At 40.4% G+C, this 21,393-nt stretch overlaps 1 protein-coding gene across 4 annotated transcripts in view; it reads left to right on the plus strand.

Annotated features, from left to right (window-relative positions):
* CBLL1 (Cbl proto-oncogene like 1) overlaps nt 1–21,393 on the plus strand; it is a 40,932-nt gene that overhangs the window by 15,498 nt on the left and 4,041 nt on the right. For all 4 annotated transcript variants that reach the window (XM_053716576.1, XM_053716578.1, XM_053716577.1 and 1 more), the window contains exons 3-5: nt 94–191; nt 772–855; nt 20,937–21,010. In XM_053716576.1, coding sequence (XP_053572551.1) covers nt 94–191; nt 772–855; nt 20,937–21,010 — 256 coding nt within the window. The remainder of the gene's footprint in view (nt 1–93; nt 192–771; nt 856–20,936; nt 21,011–21,393) is intronic.

Consider the following 21,393-nt stretch of genomic DNA (forward strand, 5'->3'; position numbering starts at 1 on the left):
TTCAAATCATTTTGGATTAATTAGTAGTTACATTGGCATCAACGTTGACTTTTAATATTGTATAACCTAACATTTTTATGTTTTTCTTTAAAGGTTATGATTATAATGAAGAAGAAAGGTATGATGGTAAAGGAGGTGACATGTATAGTAATCAGCGGAGATTTCCAGCACACATGTTTTGGGACTTTAAGGTATTGCATTGAAAGTTGTGTATACATGCATTCATATACACTCGTGTTCTCCCTACTGTATTTGTGATGCCTAAATCACCGTGTTCTGTTAAAATAATTTTTTTGGGGGGTTTCATGTTCCTTTAATGATTCAGATCAAGCATACCCTTTTCTTAACGTCAAGTATCAAATTTTCTTCATTCTCTTGGTATCTTTTGTTGAAAAAACAGGGACGTAAGCTCAGGAGCATGCACGTGCTTGGAGCACTATATGGCAGCAGTTTTACAAGAATGTTATTTATATGCAAAAACACTAAATGGCCGCCCTCTATCCTGCCATGTAATGTCCAGACACCTACCTAAGTATCTCTTCAACAAAGAATAACATGAAAATGAAGCAAATTTGAAAATAGAAGTAAATTGGAAATTGTTTAAAATGTTATGCTCTCTCTGAATTACAAAATACATTTTTGGGGTTTCATATCCCTTTAATTCAAGTTTCTCTGTGATACTGTGATGTGTTAAACACGTTTGTTGTTAATATTTGTCTATGCCATTATAAGCAGGGTGCAAAATTACCACAGCACTTTTTTTTTCCACAGCTCAATCTCATTGGTGATAAAGATGACATTCCAGTTCATTTCTGTGACAAATGTAGTTTACCAATTAAGATTTATGGGCGGATGGTAAGTACTTTTCTTTCTTTCTCTCAAAGTTATCATTTTGGTATTTTCATAATGGTGGCTGGGTCATGTCATATACACATGTGGGTTTCATACACTTTTATAGAGCCATGTTAGTATGGTTTGGTAGATCCTCTGACCACTTAAAGGTTCATGAAACCCCACATTTTTCTTTCAGGATTCAGATAGACCAGGGAATTTTAAAGGGACACTGAAGTAAAAATGAAACTTTCATGATTAAGATAGAACATGCAGTTTTAAAAAAACTTTACAATTTACTTCCATTAACATAGTGTGCACAGTCTTTTTATATTTTCACTTTGAGTCACCAGCTCCTACTGAGCATGTGCAAGAATTTATAGAACTTGCATATATGCATTTGTGATTGGCTGATGGTTGTCACATGATACAGGGGGAGTGGAAAAAGACATAAGCAGTTTTGCAAGAATGTTATCCATTTGCAAGAACACTAGATGGCAGCACTTTCTTTTACAAAGATTTGACGAGTCCATGAGTTTCATCCTTACTTGTGGGATATTAACCTCCTGCTAACAGGAAGTGGCAAAGAGCACCAGAGCAGAGCTGTAAATATATAGCTCCTCCCCTTCCCCCCCAATCCAGTCATTCTCTTTGCCTGTGTTAACATAGAATATTATTAGAACTTTTGGACTAGTGCCTAATATTGTTGCCTTGCTGCAGGCATTTATGGGTATTGCCAGAAAAATTCTTGCACTTTAATATTTAAAGGCGCAGTCCATATTTTACATTAAATTGTTCTTTATACATTTTGTGAACTCTATACCATATAGCAATTATAAAAATGTCTATTATAGTTATTGCTAGTCTGTCCAACATGTATGAGCCTGAGGAATCTACTTGCTCAATGTGTTTAGATGCCATTGTGGAACCCCCCATTACATTTTGTCCCGCATGTACTGAAAGGGCCTTAAAGTGTAAAGAGCAAATTTTTCTTAAGGAAAGTATGCCCAAGGATGATTCTCAGTCAGAGGAGAATCGGGGTATGCCGCTAACCTCTCCCCAAGTGTCACAACCTTTAACACCCACGCAAGCAACGCCGGGTTTTTCAACTGCGTCTGCTTTATTTTCTCTGCAAGATAGCTGCAGTTAGGTCTTATCTAGATTGCCAGTGTTACAGGGCAAACGCAGCAGAGTAGCAGTCAATGTCAGCACTGCAATCTCTGAGGACTTACTGGTCATTCCCGACGTACCCTCACAAGAATCTGGTTTGGGGGTCAAGGAACTATTGTCTGGAGGAGAGTTTTCCAACTTAGGAAGTGTGTTCCCTCAGACGGATATGGACTTTGTGTCCTTTAGATTTAACTTTGAACACCTCCGCCTGTTACTTAGGGAGGACTTAGCAACTCTGGATGACTGTGATCCCATTGCGGTACCACCAGAGAAATTATGTAAGATGGACAAGTTCCTAGAGATACCTACGTATTCTGATGTTTTTCCAGTTTCCAAGAGAATCTCGGAAATTATTTCGCGGGAATGGGAAAGACCGGGTGCTCTGTTTTTGCCTTCCCTTAATTTTAGAAAAATGTATCCCATTTCTGACACTGTCAGGAACGCTAGACAATCAGTCCCTAAGGTGGAGGGAGCTATTTCTACCCTGACTAAGCGTACAACTATTTCTATTGAAGACAGTTGTGCTTTCAAAGATCCTATGGATAGACTAAAGAAGTTGTTTTTCTTCATCAGGTTTTTTTATGTTACTGCCGATGGCTTGTATTGTACCAGTTACCACTGCGGCGGCCTTTTGGTTTGACGCTTTGGAGGAATTCTTCAGACTGAGAAATCATGGTCTGCTGATGTCATTAAGATCTAAGTTTTTAGCTATTCCTTTCAGGAATAGGACCCTATTCGGGCCTGAATTGAAGGAAATAATTTCTGACATTACTGGAGGTAAAGGCCATGCCCTACCTCAGAACAGGTTGAGGGGTAAAGTACCCTCGGCTTCCTCTCCTTCCATTAAGCAGGAAGGGAATTTTGCTAAAATCCAAGTCCATCTGGAGTCCCAACCAGGCTTGGAATAAAGGAAAACTATCTAAGAAGCCCGCTACCCCTGATCCGGGACTGGATCTAGTTGGGGGGCAGACTTTCTTTCTTTGTCCAGACTTGGGGAAAAGATGTTCAGGACCCCTGGGCATTGGAAATCGTGACCCACGGTTATCTACTGAAATTCAATGTTTTTTCTCCCAAGAGGGAGTTTTCATCTTTCAAGATTGTCTGTAGTCCAGATAAAACAGAGGCGTTCTTACATTGTGTAAAAGACCTCTATACCATGGGAGTATTTTGTCTTGTTCCAATACTGGAACAGGGACAGGGGTTTTACTCAAATCTTTTTGTGGTTCCCAAAAAAGAAGGAACTTTCAGACCGATTTTAGATCTCAAGTGTCTAAACAAATTTCTCCAACATTGGTGTGTCCGGTCCACGGCGTCATCCATTACTTGTGGGAATATTCTCTTCCCCAACAGGAAATGGCAAAGAGCACAGCAAAAGCTGTCCATATAGCCCCTCCTTGGCTCCGCCCCCCCAGTCATTCTCTTTGCCGCTCTGAACAAGTAGCATCTCCACGGAGATGGTGAAGAGTATGTGGTGGTTAGTTGTAGTTTTTTATTCTTCTATCAAGAGTTTGTTATTTTGAAATGGTACTGGTATGTACTATTTACTCTGAAACAGAAAGAGATGAAGAGTTCTGTTTAAAAGAGGAGTATGATTTTAGCAGCATTAACTAAAATCAATTGCTGTTCCCACGCAGGACTGTTGAGCTGAGAGAACTTCAGTTGGGGGGAACAGTTTGCAGACTTTTCTGCTCAAGGTATGACTAGCCATTTTTCTAACAAGACTGTGTAATGCTGGAAGGCTGTCATTTCTTTCATGTAATTAGCAAGAGTCCATGAGCTAGTGACGTATGGGATATACATTCCTACCAGGAGGGGCAAAGTTTCCCAAACCTCAAAATGCCTATAAATACACCCCTCACCACACCCACAATTCAGTTTTACAAACTTTGCCTCCGATGGAGGTGGTGAAGTAAGTTTGTGCTAGATTCTACGTTGATATGCGCTCCGCAGCAAGTTGGAGCCCGGTTTTCCTCTCAGCGTGCAGTGAATGTCAGAGGGATGTGAGGAGAGTATTGCCTATTTGAATGCAGTGATCTCCTTCTACGGGGTCTATTTCATAGGTTCTCTGTTATCGGTCGTAGAGATTCATCTCTTACCTCCCTTTTCAGATCGACGATATACTCTTATATATACCATTACCTCTGCTGATTCTCGTTTCAGTACTGGTTTGGCTTTCTACAAACATGTAGATGAGTGTCCTGGGGTAAGTAAATCTTATTTTCTGTGACACTCCAAGCTATGGTTGGGCACTTTATTTATAAAGTTCTAAATATATGTATTCAAACATTTATTTGCCTTGACTCAGAATGTTCAACTTTCCTTATTTTCAGACAGTCAGTTTCATATTTGGGATAATGCATTTGATTTAATCATTTTTTCTTACCTTCAAAAATTTGACTCTTCCCTGTGGGCTGTTAGGCTCGCGGGGGCTGAAAATGCTTCATTTTATTGCGTCATTCTTGGCGCGTACTTTTTTGGCGCAAAAAAATTTGTTTCCGTTTCCGGTGTCATACGTGTCATCGGAAGTTGCGTCATTTTTTGACGCTATTTTGCGCCAAAAATGTCGGCGTTCCGGATGTGGCGTCATTTTGGCGCCAAAAAGCATTTAGGCGCCAAATAATGTGGGCGTCTTATTGGCGCGAAAAATATGGGCGTCGCTTTTGTCTCCACATTATTTAAGTCTCATTTTTCATTGCTTCTGGTTGCTAGAAGCTTGTTCTTTGGCATTTTTTCCCATTCCTGAAACTGTCATTTAAGGAATTTGATCAATTTTGCTTTATATATATGTTGTTTTTTCTCTTACATATTGCAAGATGTCTCACGTTGCATCTGAGCCAGAAGATACTACAGGAAAATCGCTGTCTAGTGCTGGATCTACCAAAGCTAAGTGTATCTGCTGTAAACTTTTGGTAGCTATTCCTCCAGCTGTTGTTTGTATTGATTGTCATGACAAACTTGTTAAAGCAGATAATATTTCCTTTAGTAAAGTACCATTGCCTGTTGCAGTTCCTTCAACATCTAAGGTGCAGAATGTTCCTGATAATATAAGAGATTTTGTTTCAGAATCCATAAAGAAGGCTATGTCTGTTATTTCTCCTTCTAGTAAATGTAAAAAATCTTTTAAAACTTCTCTCCCTACAGATGAATTTTTAAATGAACATCATCATTCTGATTCTGATGACTCTTCTCTTTAGAAATAGAGGATTCTGGTCCTCTTGATACTAATTCTAAACGTTTGGATAAGGTATTTAAAGCTCCTGTGGTTATTCCAGAAGTTTTTCCTGTTCCTAATGCTATTTCTGCAGTAATTTCCAAAGAATGGGATAAATTGGGTAATTCATTTACTCCTAAACGTTTTAAGCGATTATATCCTGTGCCGTCTGACAGATTAGAATTTTGGGACAAAATCCCTAAAGTTGATGGGGCTATTTCTACCCTTGCTAAACGTACTACTATTCCTACGTCAGATGGTACTTCGTTTAAGGATCCTTTAGATAGGAAAATTGAATCCTTTCTAAGAAAAGCTTATCTGTGTTCAGGTAATCTTCTTAGACCTGCTATATCTTTGGCTGATGTTGCTGCAGCTTCAACTTTCTGGTTGGAAACTTTAGCGCAACAAGTAACACATCATGATTCTCATGATATTATTATTCTTCTACAGCATGCTAATAATTTTATCTGTGATGCCATTTTTGATATTATCAGAGTTGATGTCAGGTTTATGTCTCTAGCTATTTTAGCTAGAAGAGCTTTATGGCTTAAAACTTGGAATGCTGATATGGCTTCTAAATCTACTTTACTTTCCATTTCTTTCCAGGGTAACAAATTATTTGGTTCTCAGTTGGATTCCATTATTTCAACTGTTACTGGTGGGAAAGGAACTTTTTTACCACAGGATAAAAAATCTAAAGGTAAAAGCAGGGCTAATAATCGTTTTCGTTCCTTTCGTTTCAACAAAGAACAAAAGCCTGATCCTTCATCCTCAGGAGCAGTTTCAGTTTGGAAACCATCTCCAGTCTGGAATAAATCCAAGCCAGCTAGAAAGGCAAAGCCTGCTTCTAAGTCCACATGAAGGTGCGGCCCTCATTCCAGCTCAGCTGGTAGGGGGCAGGTTACGTTTTTTCAAGGAAATTTGGATCAATTCTGTTCACAATCTTTGGATTCAGAGCATTGTTTCAGAAGGGTACAGAATTGGTTTCAAGATAAGACCTCCTGCAAAGAGATTTTTTCTTTCCCGTGTCCCAGTAAATCCAGTAAAAGCTCAAGCATTTCTGAAATGTGTTTCAGATCTAGAGTTGACTGGAGTAATTATGCCGGTTCCAGTTCCGTAACAGGGGATGGGGTTTTATTCAAATCTCTTCATTGTACCAAAGAAGGAGATTCCTTCAGACCTGTTCTGGATCTAAAAATATTGAATCGTTATGTAAGAATACCAACGTTCAAGATGGTAACTGTAAGGTATATCTTGCCTTTTGTTCAGCAAGGGAATTATATGTCCACAATAGATTTACAGGATGCATATCTGCATATTCCGATTCATCCAGATCATTATCAGTTCCTGAGATTCTCTTTTCTGGACAAGCATTACCAGTTTGTGGCTCTGCCGTTTGGCCTAGCTACAGCTCCAAGAATTTTTACAAAGGTTCTCGGTGCCCTTCTGTCTGTAATCAGAGAACAGGGTATTGTGGTATTTCCTTATTTGGACGATATCTTGGTACTTGCTCAGTCTTTACATTTAGCAGAATCTCATACGAATCGACTTGTGTTGTTTCTTCAAGATCATGGTTGGAGGATCAATTTACCAAAAAGTTCTTTGATTCCTCAGACAAGGGTAACCTTTCTGGGTTTCCAGATGGATTCAGTGTCCATGACTCTGTCTTTAACAGACAAGAGACGTCTAAAATTGATTGCAGCTTGTCGAAACCTTCAGTCACAATCATTCCCTTCGGTAGCCTTATGCATGGAAATTCTAGGTCTTATGACTGCTGCATCGGACGCGATCCCCTTTGCTCGTTTTCACATGCGACCTCTTCAGCTCTGTATGCTGAAGCAATGGTGCAAGGATTACACGAAGATATCTCAATTAATATCTTTAAAACCGATTGTTCGACACTCTCTAACATGGTGGACAGATCACCATCGTTTAATTCAGGGGGCTTCTTTTGTGCTTCCGACCTGGACTGTAATTTCAACAGATGCAAGTCTCACAGGTTGGGGAGCTGTGTGGGGATCTCTGACGGCACAAGGAGTTTGGGAATCTCAGGAGGTGAGATTACCGATCAATATTTTGGAACTCCGTGCAATTTTCAGAGCTCTTCAGTTTTGGCCTCTTCTGAAGAGAGAATCGTTCATTTGTTTTCAAACAGACAATGTCACAACTGTGGCATACATCAATCATGAAGGAGGGACTCACAGTCCTCTGGCTATGAAAGAAGTATCTCGAATTTTGGTTTGGGCGGAATCCAGCTCCTGTCTAATCTCTGCGGTTCATATCCCAGGTATAGACAATTGGGAAGCGGATTATCTCAGTCGCCAAACGTTGCATCCGGGCGAATGGTCTCTTCACCCAGAGGTATTTCTTCAGATTGTTCAAATGTGGGAACTTCCAGAAATAGATCTGATGGCGTCCCATCTAAACAAGAAACTTCCCAGGTATCTGTCCAGATCCCGGGATCCTCAGGCGGAGGCAGTGGATGCATTATCACTTCCTTGGAAGTATCATCCTGCCTATATCTTTCCGCCTCTAGTTCTTCTTCCAAGAGTAATCTCCAAGATTCTGAAGGAATGCTCGTTTGTTCTGCTGGTAGCTCCGGCATGGCCTCACAGGTTTTGGTATGCGGATCTTGTCCGGATGGCCTCTTGCCAACCGTGGACTCTTCCGTTAAGATCAGACCTTCTGTCACAAGGTCCTTTTTTCCATCAGGATCTGAAATCCTTAAATTTAAAGGTATGGAGATTGAACGCTTGATTCTTGGTCAAAGAGGTTTCTCTGACTCTGTGATTAATACTATGTTACAGGCTCGTAAATCTGTATCTCGAGAGATATATTATAGAGTCTGGAAGACTTATATTTCTTGGTGTCTTTCTCATCATTTTTCTTGGCATTCTTTTAGAATACCGAGAATTTTACAGTTTCTTCAGGATGGTTTAGATAAGGGTTTGTCCGCAAGTTCTTTGAAAGGACAAATCTCTGCTCTTTCTGTTCTTTTTCACAGAAAGATTGCTATTCTTCCTGATATTCATTGTTTTGTACAAGCTTTGGTTCGTATAAAACCGGTTATTAAGTCAATTTCTCCTCCTTGGAGTTTGAATTTGGTTTTGGGAGCTCTTCAAGCTCCTCCGTTTGAACCTATGCATTCATTGGACATTAAATTACTTTCTTGGAAAGTTTTGTTCCTTTTGGCCATCTCTTCTGCCAGAAGAGTTTCTGAATTATCTGCTCTTTCTTGTGAGTCTCATTTTCTGATTTTTCATCAGGATAAGGCGGTGTTGCGAACTTCTTTTGAATTTTTACCTAAAGTTGTGAATTCCAACAACATTAGTAGAGAAATTGTGGTTCCTTCATTATGTCCTAATCCTAAGAATTCTAAGGAGAAATCGTTGCATTCTTTGGATGTTGTTAGAGCTTTGAAATATTATGTTGAAGCTACGAAATCTTTCCGTAAGACTTCTAGTTTATTTGTTATCTTTTCCGGTTCTAGAAAAGGCCAGAAAGCTTCTGCCATTTCTTTGGCATCTTGGTTGAAATCTTTAATTCATCTTGCCTATGTTGAGTCGGGTAAAACTCCGCCTCAAAGAATTACAGCTCATTCTACTAGGTCAGTTTCTACTTCCTGGGCGTTTAGGAATGAAGCTTCGGTTGACCAGATTTGCAAAGCAGCAACTTGGTCCTCTTTGCATACTTTTACTAAATTCTACCATTTTGATGTATTTTCTTCTTCTGAAACAGTTTTTGGTAGAAAAGTACTTCAGGCAGCGGTTTCAGTTTGAATCTTCTGCTTATGTTTTTCGTTAAACTTTATTTTGGGTGTGGATTATTTTCAGCAGGAATTGGCTGTCTTTATTTTATCCCTCCCTCTCTAGTGACTCTTGTGTGGAAAGATCCACATCTTGGGTAGTCATTATCCCATACGTCACTAGCTCATGGACTCTTGCTAATTACATGAAAGAAAACAACATAATTTATGTAAGAACTTACCTGATAAATTCATTTCTTTCATATTAGCAAGAGTCCATGAGGCCCGCCCTTTTTTTGTGGTGGTTATGATTTTTGTATAAAGCACAATTATTCCAATTCCTTATTTTATATGCTTTCGCACTTTTTTATCACCCCACTTCTTGGCTATTCGTTAAACTGAATTGTGGGTGTGGTGAGGGGTGTATTTATAGGCATTTTGAGGTTTGGGAAACTTTGCCCCTCCTGGTAGGAATGTATATCCCATACGTCACTAGCTCATGGACTCTTGCTAATATGAAAGAAATGAATTTATCAGGTAAGTTCTTACATAAATTATGTTTTTCCCTCATGGGGATCGGTAAGCCATTTTCTTAGACTCAGATAGAATAAAGGGCTTCTTATGGGCTAATAACTGGTGGACACTCTTGAGGGCTAAATCGATTGTTTATTTAAGTTATTATTAAGGTTTTGAAGTGGATTTCAAACTTTTTAATATTTGGGGAACGTTTTTATCGCCAGGCACTAGTTAAGACACCTTCCCAGTCATTAAGGGCCTTTCTCTGTATTAGGCAGAGCCTCATTTTCGCGCCATTATTGCGCAGTTTCTTTTGAGTGCAGTGCATGCAGCTGCATGTGAGAGGGTCTTGTATCCACAGAAAACGTTCCTAGAAGGCTGGAATTGGTATAGTATACCCCCCTGGGATAAGTGAAGTCGCAGCAAAGGCTGTGGCTGGGACTGTAGTGGGGTTAAATTGCAAACGGCTCCGGTTTCCGCATTTTAAGGGTTAACAGCTTCAAAATTGGGGTGCAATACTTTGAATGCATTAAGACACTGTGGTGAAAATTTGGTCAAGTTTGGATAATTCCTTCATAGTTTTTCACATATTCAGTAATAAAGTGTGCCCTGTTTAACATTTAAAGAGACAGTAACGTTTTTGTGCTTTATTAACCAGTTTAAGCCTGTTTAACATGTCTGTACCTTCAGATAAGTCATGTTCTGTATGTATGGAGGCCAAGGTGGTTACTCCTTCAAATGTATGTGATAATTGTGCCATGGCGTCCAAACAAAGTAAGGACAGTACTGTCACATTTAGTAAGGTTGCCCAGGATGATTCCTCAGATGAAGGAAGTAGGGATAGTTCTGCATCCTCTCCTTCTGTGTCTATACCAGTTATGCCCGCGCAGGCGACCCCTAGTACTTCTAGCGCGCCAATGCTTGTTACTATGCAACAATTGACGGCAGTAATGGATAACTCCATAGCTAATATTTTATCCAAAATGCCAGCATTTCAAAGAAAGCGCGATTGCTCAGTTTTAAACACTGTAGAGCAGGAGGGCGCTGATGATAATTTATCTGTCATACCCTCACACCAGTCTGAAGTGTCAGTGAGGGAGGGTTTGTCAGATGGAGAAATTTCTGATACAGGAAGAATTTCTCAGCAGGCAGAACCTGATGTTGTGACATTTAAATTAGAGCATCTCCGCGCATTACTTAAGGAGGTGCTATCTACTCTGGATGATTGTGACAATCTGGTCATCCCAGAAAAATTGTGCAAGATGGACAAGTTCCTAGAGGTCCCGGTGCACCCTGATGCCTTTCCAATACCTAAAAGGGTGGCGGACATAGTGAATAAGGAGTGGGAGAAGCCAGACATACCTTTTGTCCCTCCTCCTATATTTAAGAAATTGTTCCCCATGGTCGACCCCAGGAAGGACACATGGCAAACAGTCCCCAAGGTCGAGGGGGCGGTTTCTACACTAGCCAAACGCACGACCATTCCCATTGAGGACAATTGTGCTTTCAAAGATCCTATGGATAAAAAATTGGAGGGCTTGCTTAAAAAGATTTTTGTACAGCAAGGATACCTCCTTCAACCTATATTGTGCATTATTCCTGTCACTACAGCGGTGTGGTTCTGGTTCGAGGAACTGGAAAAGTCACTCAGTAGGGAGACTCCATATGAGGAGGTCATGGACAAAATTCACGCACTTAAGTTAGCTAATTCCTTTATTTTAGACGCCGCTTTGCAGTTAGCAAAATTAGCGGGGAAAAATTCAGGGTTTGCAATCGTGGCGCGTAGAGCGCTCTGGCTAAAGTCTTGGTCGGCGGATGTATCTTCCAAGACAAAATTGCTTAATATTCCTTTCAAAGGTAAGACCCTTTTTGGGCCAGAATTGAAGGAAATTATTTCAGATATCACTGGGGGAAAGGGCCATGCCCTCCCACAAGATAGGCCTTTCAAGGCTAAGAATAAGTCCAATTTTCGTTCCTTTCGAAACTTCAGGAACGGACCGGCTTCTAACTCTGCAGCCTCTAGACAAGAGGGTAAAGCTTCCCAGACTAAACCAGCTTTGAAACCAATGCAAGGCTGGAACAAGGGTAAACAGGCCAAGAAGCCTGCTGCTGCTACCAAAACAGCATGAAGGGGTAGCCCCCGATCTGGGACCGGATCTAGTAGGGGGCAGACTCTCTCTCTCTTTGCTCAGGCTTGGGCAAGAGATGTTCAGGATCCCTGGGCACTAGAAATAGTCTCTCAGGGTTATCTTCTAGAATTCAAGGAACTACCCCCAAGGGGAAGGTTCCACATGTCTCGCTTGTCTTCAAACCAAATAAAGAGACAGGCATTCTTACATTGTGTAGAAGACCTGTTAAAGATGGGAGTGATACACCCAGTTCCAACTGTGGAACAAGGTCAGGGGTTTTACTCAAATCTGTTTGTAGTTCCCAAAAAAGAGGGAACTTTCAGACCAATTCTGGATTTAAAAATTCTAAACAAATTTCTCAGAGTTCCATCGTTCAAAATGGAAACCATTTGAACAATTTTACCTTCAATCCAGGAGGGTCAATATATGACTACCGTGGATTTAAAGGATGCGTTTCTACATATTCCTATCCACAAAGATCATCATCATCAGTTCCTAAGGTTCGCCTTTCTAGACAAACATTATCAGTTTGTGGCTCTTCCATTTGGACTAGCCACTGCTCCCAGAATTTTCACAAAAGTGCTCGGGTCCCTTCTAGCGGTTCTAAGACCAAGGGGCATTGCAGTGGCACCTTACCTGGACGACATTCTAATTCAAGCGTCGTCTCTTTCCAAGGCAAAGGCTCATACAGACATCGTTCTAGCCTTTCTCAGATCTCACGGGTGGAAGGTGAACGTAGAAAAGAGTTCCCTGTATCCGTCGACAAGAGTTCCCTTCTTGGGAGCAATAATAGATTCTTTAGAAATGAAGATCTTCCTGACAGAAGTCAGAAAGTCAAAGCTTCTAAACGCTTGTCAAGTTCTTCACTCTATTCTGCAGCCTTCTATAGCTCAGTGCATGGAAGTAGTAGGATTGATGGTTGCAGCAATGGACATAGTTCCTTTTGCTCGAATTCATGCCATTACAACTGTGCATGCTCAAGCAGTGGAATGGGGATTATACAGACTTGTCTCCAAAGATTCAAGTAGACCAGATAACCAGAGACTCACTCCGTTGGTGGTTGTCCCAGGATCACCTGTCTCAGGAAATGAGTTTCCGCAGACCAAAGTGGGTCATTGTCACGACCGACGCCAGTCTATTAGGCTGGGGCGCGGTCTGGGACTCCCTGGAAGCTCAGGGTCTATGGTCTCGGGAAGAGTCTCTTTTTCCGATAAACATCCTGGAATTGAGAGCGATATTCAATGCTCTCCAGGCTTGGCCTCAACTAGCGAAGGCCGGATTCATAAGATTCCAGTCGGACAACATGACGACTGTAGCTTACATCAATCATCAGGTGGGAACAAAGAGTTCCTTGGCGATGAGAGAGGTATCCAAAATCATCAAATGGGCGGAGGATCACTCCTGCCACCTATCTGCAATCCACATCCCAGGAGTAGACCACTGGGAGGCGGATTACCTGAGTCGTCAGACTTTTCATCCGGGGGAGTAGGATCTCCACCCGGAGGTGTTTGCCCAGTTGACTCAATTATGGGGCATTCCAGACATGGATCTGATGGCGTCCCGTCAGAACTTCAAGGTTCCTTGCTACGGGTCCAGATCCAGGGATCCCAAGGCGACTCTAGTGGATGCATTAGTGGCGCCTTGGTCGTTCAACCTAGCTTATGCGTTTCCCTGTTTCCTCTCCTCCCCAGGCTCGTAGCCAGGATCAAACAGGAGAAGGCCTTGGTGATTCTGATAGCTCCTGCGTGGCCGCGCAGGACTTGGTATGCAGACCTGGTGAATATGTCATCGGCTCCACCATGGAAGCTACCTTTTGAGACAGGATCTTCTAATACAAGGTCCATTCGAACATCCAAATCTAGTTTCTCTACAGCTGACTGCTTGGAAATTGAACGTTTGATCTTATCCAACCGTGGGTTTTTAGATTCTGTGATAGATACTCTGGTCCAAGCCAGAAAACCTGTGACTAGAAAGATTTACCATTAAAATATGGAAAAGATATATCTGTTGGTGTGAATCCAAGGGATTCTCCTGGAGTAAGATTAAAATTCCTAAGATCCTCTCCTTTCTTCAAGAAGGTTTGGATATGGGATTGTCAGCGAGTTCTCTAAAAGGACAGATTTCTGCTTTATCTGTCTTGTTACACAAACGACTGGCAGCTGTGCCAGATGTACAAGCTTTTGTACAGGCCTTGGTCAGAATCAAGCCTGTTTACAGACCTTTGACTCCTCCTTGGAGTCTAAATTTAGTTCTTTCAGTTCTTCAAGGGGTTCCGTTTGAACCCTTACATTCCATAGATATCAAGTTACTATCTTGGAAAGTTCTGTTTTTGGTTGCTATTTCTTCTGCAAGAAGAGTGTCTGAATTATCTGCTCTGCAGTGTAACCCACCCTATCTGGTGTTCCATTCAGATAAGGTCGTTTTGCGTACTAAGCCTGATTTTCTTCCGAAGGTTGTTTCCAACAGGAATATTAACCAGGAAATAGTTGTTCCTTCTCTGTGTCCGAATCCAGTTTCTAAGAAGGAACGTTTGTTACACAATTTAGATGTAGTTCGTGCTTTAAAGTTCTATTTAGAAGCAACTAAGGATTTTAGACAAACCTCATCTTTGTTTGTCGTTTACTCTGGTAAGAGGAGAGGACAAAAAGCTACGGCTACCTCTCTGTCTTTCTGGCTGAAAAGCATTATCCGATTGGCTTATGAGACTGCCGGACGGCAGCCTCCTGAACGAATCACTGCTCACTCCACTAGAGCTGTGGCTTCCACATGGGCCTTCAAGAACGAGGCTTCTGTTGATCAGATATGTAAAGCAGCGACTTGGTCTTCTCTGCACACTTTTGCCAAATTTTACAAATTTGATACTTTTGCTTCTTCGGAGGCTGTTTTTGGGAGAAAGGTCTTGCAAGCCGTGGTGCCTTCCGTTTAGGTAACCTGATTTGCTCCCTCCCTTCATCCGTGTCCTAAAGCTTTGGTATTGGTTCCCACAAGTAATGGTTGACGCCGTGGACCGGACACACCAATGTTGGAGAAAACAGAATTTATGCTTACCTGATAAATTACTTTCTCCAACGGTGTGTCCGGTCCACGGCCCGCTCTGGTTTTTTAATCAGGTTTGAAAAATTTCTTTCTCTATACACTACAGTCACCACGGCACCCTATAGTTTCTCCTTTTTTTCTCCTAACCGTCGGTCGAATGACTGGGGGGGCGGAGCCAAGGAGGGGCTATATGGACAGCTTTTGCTGTGCTCTTTGCCATTTCCTGTTGGGGAAGAGATGCCGTGGACCGGACACACCGTTGGAGAAAGTAATTTATCAGGTAAGCATAAATTCTGTTTTTTCAGAGTCCCATTGTTCAAAATGGAGACTATACGAACAATTTTGCCAATGATCCAGGAGGGTCAATATATGACTACCGTGGATTTGAAGGATGCATAACTTCATATTTCTATTCTCAAGGATCATCATCAGTTTCCAAGGTTTGCCTTTTTGGACAAACATTACCAGTTGGTGGCTCTTCCCTTCGGGTTGGCCACAGCTCCCAGAATTTTCACAAAAGTTCTAGGGTCCCTTCTAGCGGTTCTCAGACCGCGGGGTATAGCAGTGGCGCCTTATTGAGACGATATTTTGATTCAGGTGTCAACTTATCACCTGACAAAACTTCACACGGATACAGTGTGGTCGTTCTTCAGAACTCACGGTTAGCAGGTGAACATAGAAAAAAATTCACTGGTTCCACAGACAAGGGTTTTCCTTCTGGGAACTCTGATAGACTCGGTAGACATAAAAATCTTTCTGACGTAGGTCAGAAAGTTAAAGATTCTAAATACTTGCTGAGCACTTCAGTCCATTCCTCGGCCATCAGTGGCTCAGTGTATCATTCTGTTTGCTCGCTTTCCTCTCAATCCACTGCAGCTGTGCTTGCTCGGACAGTGCAATGGGGACTATGCAAATTTATCTCCTCAGATGAATCTGGATCAAGAAACCAGAGACTCTCTTCTTTGGTGGTTGTCGTCGGATTATCTGTCCCATGGGTGATAGTGACAATGGACGCCAGTCTTCTGGGCTGGGGTACAGTCTGGAATTCCCTGAAGGCTCAGGGTGTTTGGACTCGGGTAGAGCCTCTACTTCAAATCAATATTCTGGAACTGAAAGCAATATTCAGTGCGCTTCAGGCATTCATAAGATTCCAGTCGGACAATATCACGACTGTGGCATATATCAATCATCAGGGGAGAACAAGGAGTTCTTTAGCGATGATAGAAGTATCAAAGATAATCTGTTGGGCGGAGGCTCACTCTTGTTGTCTATCGGCAATTTACATTCCAAGAACAGGGAAGCGGACTTTCTAAGTCGTCAAGACTTTTCATCCAGGGGAGTGGGAACTTCATCCGGAGATGTTTGTCTCATTGATTCGACGATGGGGAAGACCGGATTTCGATGTGATGGCATCTCGTCAGAATGCCAAGCTTCCAAGTTACGGATCCAGGTCGAGGGATCCTCAGACCAAACTGATAGATGCCCTGGCAGTGCCTTGGTCGTTCAGCCTAACTTATGTGTTTTCACCATTTCCTCTCCTTCCACGCGTGATGGCTCGGATCAAACAGGAGAGAGCTTCAGTAATACTGATAGCGCCTGCGTGGCCACGCAGGACTTGGTATGCGTATCTAGTGGACATGTCCTCTCTGCCACTGTAGAAATTTCCTTTGAAACAGGACCTTCTCATTCAAGGACCTTTCCAATATCCAAATCTAAATTCTCTGCAGTTGCCTGCTTTGAGATTGAACGTTTGATTTTTATTAAAGCGGGGATTTTCTGATTCAGTCATCAATACTTTGATACAGGTTTGTAAACCTGTCTCTAGAATGATCTATCGTAAGATATGGCGTACATATCTTTGTTGGTGTGAATCCAATACTTACTCAGGGAGTAAAATCAGGATTCTGTCTTCTCTCCAAGAAGGATTGGAGATAGGGTTATCAGCAAGTTCCTTAGAGGGACAAATTTCTGCTTTATCAATTTTGTTTCACAAATGTTTGGCAGATGTGCCAGATGTTTAGGTTTTTTGTCAGGCTCTAACCATAATTAAGCCTTTATTTAGACCAATTACTCCTCCCTGGAGTTTGAGTTTAGTTCTTCAAGGGGTTCCGTGTGAACCCATACATTTCCATTGATAAAAAGTTATCTTGGACAGTTCTGTTTTTGGTTGCTATACTTCGGCTCGAAGAATTTCTGAGCTTTCAGCTTTACAATGTGATTCGCCTTATCTCATATTTCATTCTGATAAAGTGGTTTTGAGTATCAAACCTGGATTTCTTCCTAAGGTTGTTCCAAATAAGAATATTAATCAGGAAATTGTTGTTCCTTCCTTGTGTCCTAATTCTTCGTCTAAGAAGAAGTGTCTGTTACATAACTTGGACATGGTCCGTGCCTTGAAGTTTTTACTTACAGGCGACTAGGGACTTACAGGCTACTTTTCTCTCCTTTTGGCTGCGGAGTATTATTTGCCTGGTTAAGGAGACTGCTGGACAGCAGCCTCCTGAAAGAATTATGGCTCATTCTACTAGTGCTGTGGCTTCCACATGGGCCTTTTTATAAACGATGCTTCTGTTGAGCAGATTTGCAAGGCTGCGACCTGGTCTTCGCTTCATACTTTTTCCAAAATTTTCAAATTGGATATTTTTGCTGCTTCTGAGGCTGTTTTAGGGGGAAAGGTTCTTCTGTTTAGGTACCTGTCTTGTCCCTCCCTTTCATCTGTGTCCTATAGCTTTGGTATTGGTATCCCACAAGTAAGGATGAAACCCGTGGACTCGTCATATCTTTGTAAAAGAAAAGGAAATTTATGCTTACCTGATAAATTTATTTATTTTACGATATGACGAGTCCACGGCCCACCCTGTCAATTTTTAGACAGGTTATTTTTTTGTTAAACTTTAGTCACCTCTGCACCTTTTGGCCTTTCCTTTCTCTTCCTTAACTTTGGTCGAATGACTGGATTGTGAGGGAAGGGGAGGAGCTATATATACAACTCTGCTGTGGTGCTCTTTGCCACTTCCTGTTAGCAGGAAGTTAATATCCCACAAGTAAGGATGAAACCCGTGGACTCGTCATATCGTAAAAGAAATACATTTATCAGGTAAGCATAAATTTCCTTTTTTCCTGCTATTTAGTGTTCCAGACACCTATCTATTTACCTCTTTAGTACCATGGTAACAAAGCAAATTTGATAATAGATGTAAATTGGCAAAAAAAAAAAAAAAAATTGCATGCTCCTGAATTACAAAAATATTTTTGGGGTTTTATATCCCTTTGAGTAGATAGAAACTCTTCCTTATGTATACCACTTCCCTTCCTACTCGTGTCAGTTTTATTTCTGCCTATTTTAAATTTAGATAGGCTGAAGGTGAGCACTGCATGTTTATCTTGCAAAGGTAAAGAAAGAAGGTTTTGATGTCTCTCATTACAATATGGTTGCTATTGCAAGAGTCTACACACCTCTGGCCATTGTCGGGGCCATTGTTGAAAAGGATTCCAATATAAAGGAACCCCTGTACACTTGAGTCTTATCCCTGGGGATTCTGCATTGCATTTATGAACTGCTGTTCACTCTGAGTGCATCCTCTGCTGTATTCATCCTCTTTTGAAGTGATAGTAAATAGGCATTTAAACAAGCTCTTTTTTTAAAATGTGTTTTCATTCATCAAAATTATTTCTTTTTTGCTTCAGAGTAAAAATAAGTTATTCATATTCACAAATCATTAGTTTTTCCGTTCGTCCTTTGCTAATGTGACTTTTATAATTTTTCTGATGTTTTGTGTCTAGCCAATAGAGACGCATGTCGTATGGCTCTAGAAAAAAAAAAAAAGCTTTCTGCAGAGCTGCTCATGCGCTCTGATTACTAAAGGACTCACTGTTTTTGTGTATGTTGCAATCATGCGCAATTGGCACAGAAGCAAAATCTCTGCTTATGTCAGTGATGGGAGAAAATCAGTCCGTAAACAGCATAGTTGCTTAAAGTGATTGTCAATCCTAGCATTTGTGAAAAGCTAGGATTGACCATTGGAACGAACAAATAAAGGGGACTTTGTCGTGAAGTATAAAATACTTCATGCTGAAAGTTCCATTATTTGTTTCAAGCGTTCGCTGCACTGAGCTGCTTAAAGGGACAGTCTAGTCCAAAACAAACTTTCATTATTCAGATAGGGCATGTAAGTTTAAACAATTTTCCAATTTACTTCTATCACCCACTTTGTTCTCTTGGTATTCTTAGTAGAAAGCTAAATCTAGGAGGTCCATATGCTAATTTCTAAGGCCTTGAAGGCCGCCTCTTAGCTCAGGGCATTTTGACAGTTTTTCATCACTAGAGGGTGTTGGTTCATGTTTTTCAGATAGATAACTTTGTGCTCACGCACGTGGAGTTCCTAGGAGCCAGCACTGATTGACTAAAATGCAAGTCTGTCAAAAGAACTGAAATAAGGGGCAGTTTTCAGAGGCTTAGATACAAGGTAATTACAAGGTATCAATATAACTGTGTTGGGTATGCAAAACTAGGGAATGGGTAATAAAGGTATTATCTATCTTTAAAAATAATAAATATTCTGGTGTAGACTGTCATTTTAAGCAGCCCCTGGCAGAACACTGTTTTTCTAAGAGGTGACATTTCCACCTCTTGGCAAATAGCCGTGCGTTCCAGCAAGCGCCAAGTCGGATTTCCAGCACGACTATTGGCTAAGAGGTGAAAACGTCGCCTCTCTGCAAAATAGCGTTCTACCGTGGGCTGTCTGAGAAGCTCAGTGCGGCCAACGCTTGAAACAAATAAAGGAGCTTTCAGCATGAAGACTGCAGCGGTACCACTACTATTAAAAAAGTAAGTTTTATTCAACTAGTTATGGTTCTTGTTTATACATTGAATTGTTATAATTCATGTACTTTAAGAAATCTCTCAAAAGGATAAATATATTCAACTTTGTTTATGATTAATTTTAAATATTAGAAGTATACAGTGTTTTTAAGTTATAAGCCAAAAATTGTTAGTCTTCTGTGAGAAATCAAAATATAATTAGTCCCATTTATAACTTACTATTAAAAATTGCAAGTTAATGCAGGGTAATCACGTTTCAGTGAAGGAGATATACTAGATGTGATCCGCAGCTCGTCGTTCCGTAAGTAAACAATGAATCTCATGATTTATTGTTTACATTTGAGTGTCTTAAAAGTATATGCGCATGCGTAACTTTCACTGTCTCAGGACTACGCATTCCTTGCTACGTAGAGAACCAAAATTGGTAATGAAGGGGGCGGAGGAAGCTTCTGAAAACGGGGTGGGAGGGATAAAAAAAAAGCTACTGAGGCTAGGTAGGTTACAAACAGTTTACATTTACCATCACTTTAAAGTGATAGTAAATCTGAGCATTTAAAAAATGCTAGGATTTACCATCACTAACAATAAACTGTAGTTTAATGACTTGCTAAACAAATCACCCTTTCTGTGCTGCAGTAGATCGCTAAAGTTAGTGGCTCTGGCCACCCACGGCACAGCGCTCTTCAATCAAGTGACATTTCCACCTCTAAACCAATAGCCATGAGTGTCAACTGACATCAGATTCATAGTACGTCTATTGTTTTAGTGGTGGAAACGTCACCTTATTGGTAAAGAGCTCTGTGCCATGGACGGCTGGATGCTCGGACTTTAACGAGGAGCCGCAGCACAGACGGTGTGTTTAGCACATTTTTTTTTTCTTTCCTAAGTGATCAATGAAAGTCCAGTTTATTTTAAGTGATGGTAAATCCTAGCGTGTTTTTTTTTTTTAAAATTTACTTCTTTTATCTCATTTAAAAGGGATGCTGTGGTAGAATCAGAAGATGCTGATGGCTGTATGTATATGTGTGTGTATATGTGTGTGTGTATATATATATATATATATATATATATATATATATTAACAAAGGATACCTAGACATTTAAGTAAATTGGATAATAGAAGTAAATTAGAAAGTTGTTTAAAATTGTATGTTCTATCTAGATCATAAAAGAAAAAAAATTGTATGTCTCTTTAACTGTTGTGGAACATATACCTTGCTACCATTTTCATTTATTTTGAAAACGTATATTTTTTGCATCTCATACATTACTTTTGTATAAACTTCATATTTTTTATATATGATGTCCTCCAAATTGCTATGGACAACTTTCTGAAATATGTAAAAGTTCTAACAATTGTAAATATTTTTTCTTAACTCTTGTAGTTCTTATATAAATATGTTCTTCACTATTCTCTTTATCTCCAGTCTTAGTTGGATCCTGTGAATAAAAACTACTGGATTCTTTTTCTTACAGATCCCTTGTAAGCATGTTTTCTGTTATGATTGTGCTCTTTTGCACGAAAAAAAGGGAGATAAAATGTGCCCAGGGTAAGTTGAGTGAATGTTTAATCTCAAAATAAATAAGTTTGACCATTTTTAATCAATACTAATTGTTGCTGGCTCCTACAGTAGTCTGTAGTTTTTGAGTTTGACATATTGAGGTAGCAATTTATTTGAGGACAAAATCTATTTCATTGTTAAATTTTACCTGTATTTCATATTTAAACAAAAAGCTTAAATCTGAAATTAATATAATTAACATTGGTGGTGGTTGTTAATACCATACTCACTATGCATATATATATTTACCTGTACCATTCTAATGTTCTGCACCCCATAAAAGATTTACCAATAAATTCTAATTCCTTAAGGGGCTTAATCCTAGACATTATGTGCATTTTGTTTCTTTTTTCTTTTTTTTTTTCATTTTG

The sequence above is a fragment of the Bombina bombina genome, chromosome 6 (assembly GCF_027579735.1).
Source record: "Bombina bombina isolate aBomBom1 chromosome 6, aBomBom1.pri, whole genome shotgun sequence".
NCBI lineage: Eukaryota > Metazoa > Chordata > Amphibia > Anura > Bombinatoridae > Bombina > Bombina bombina.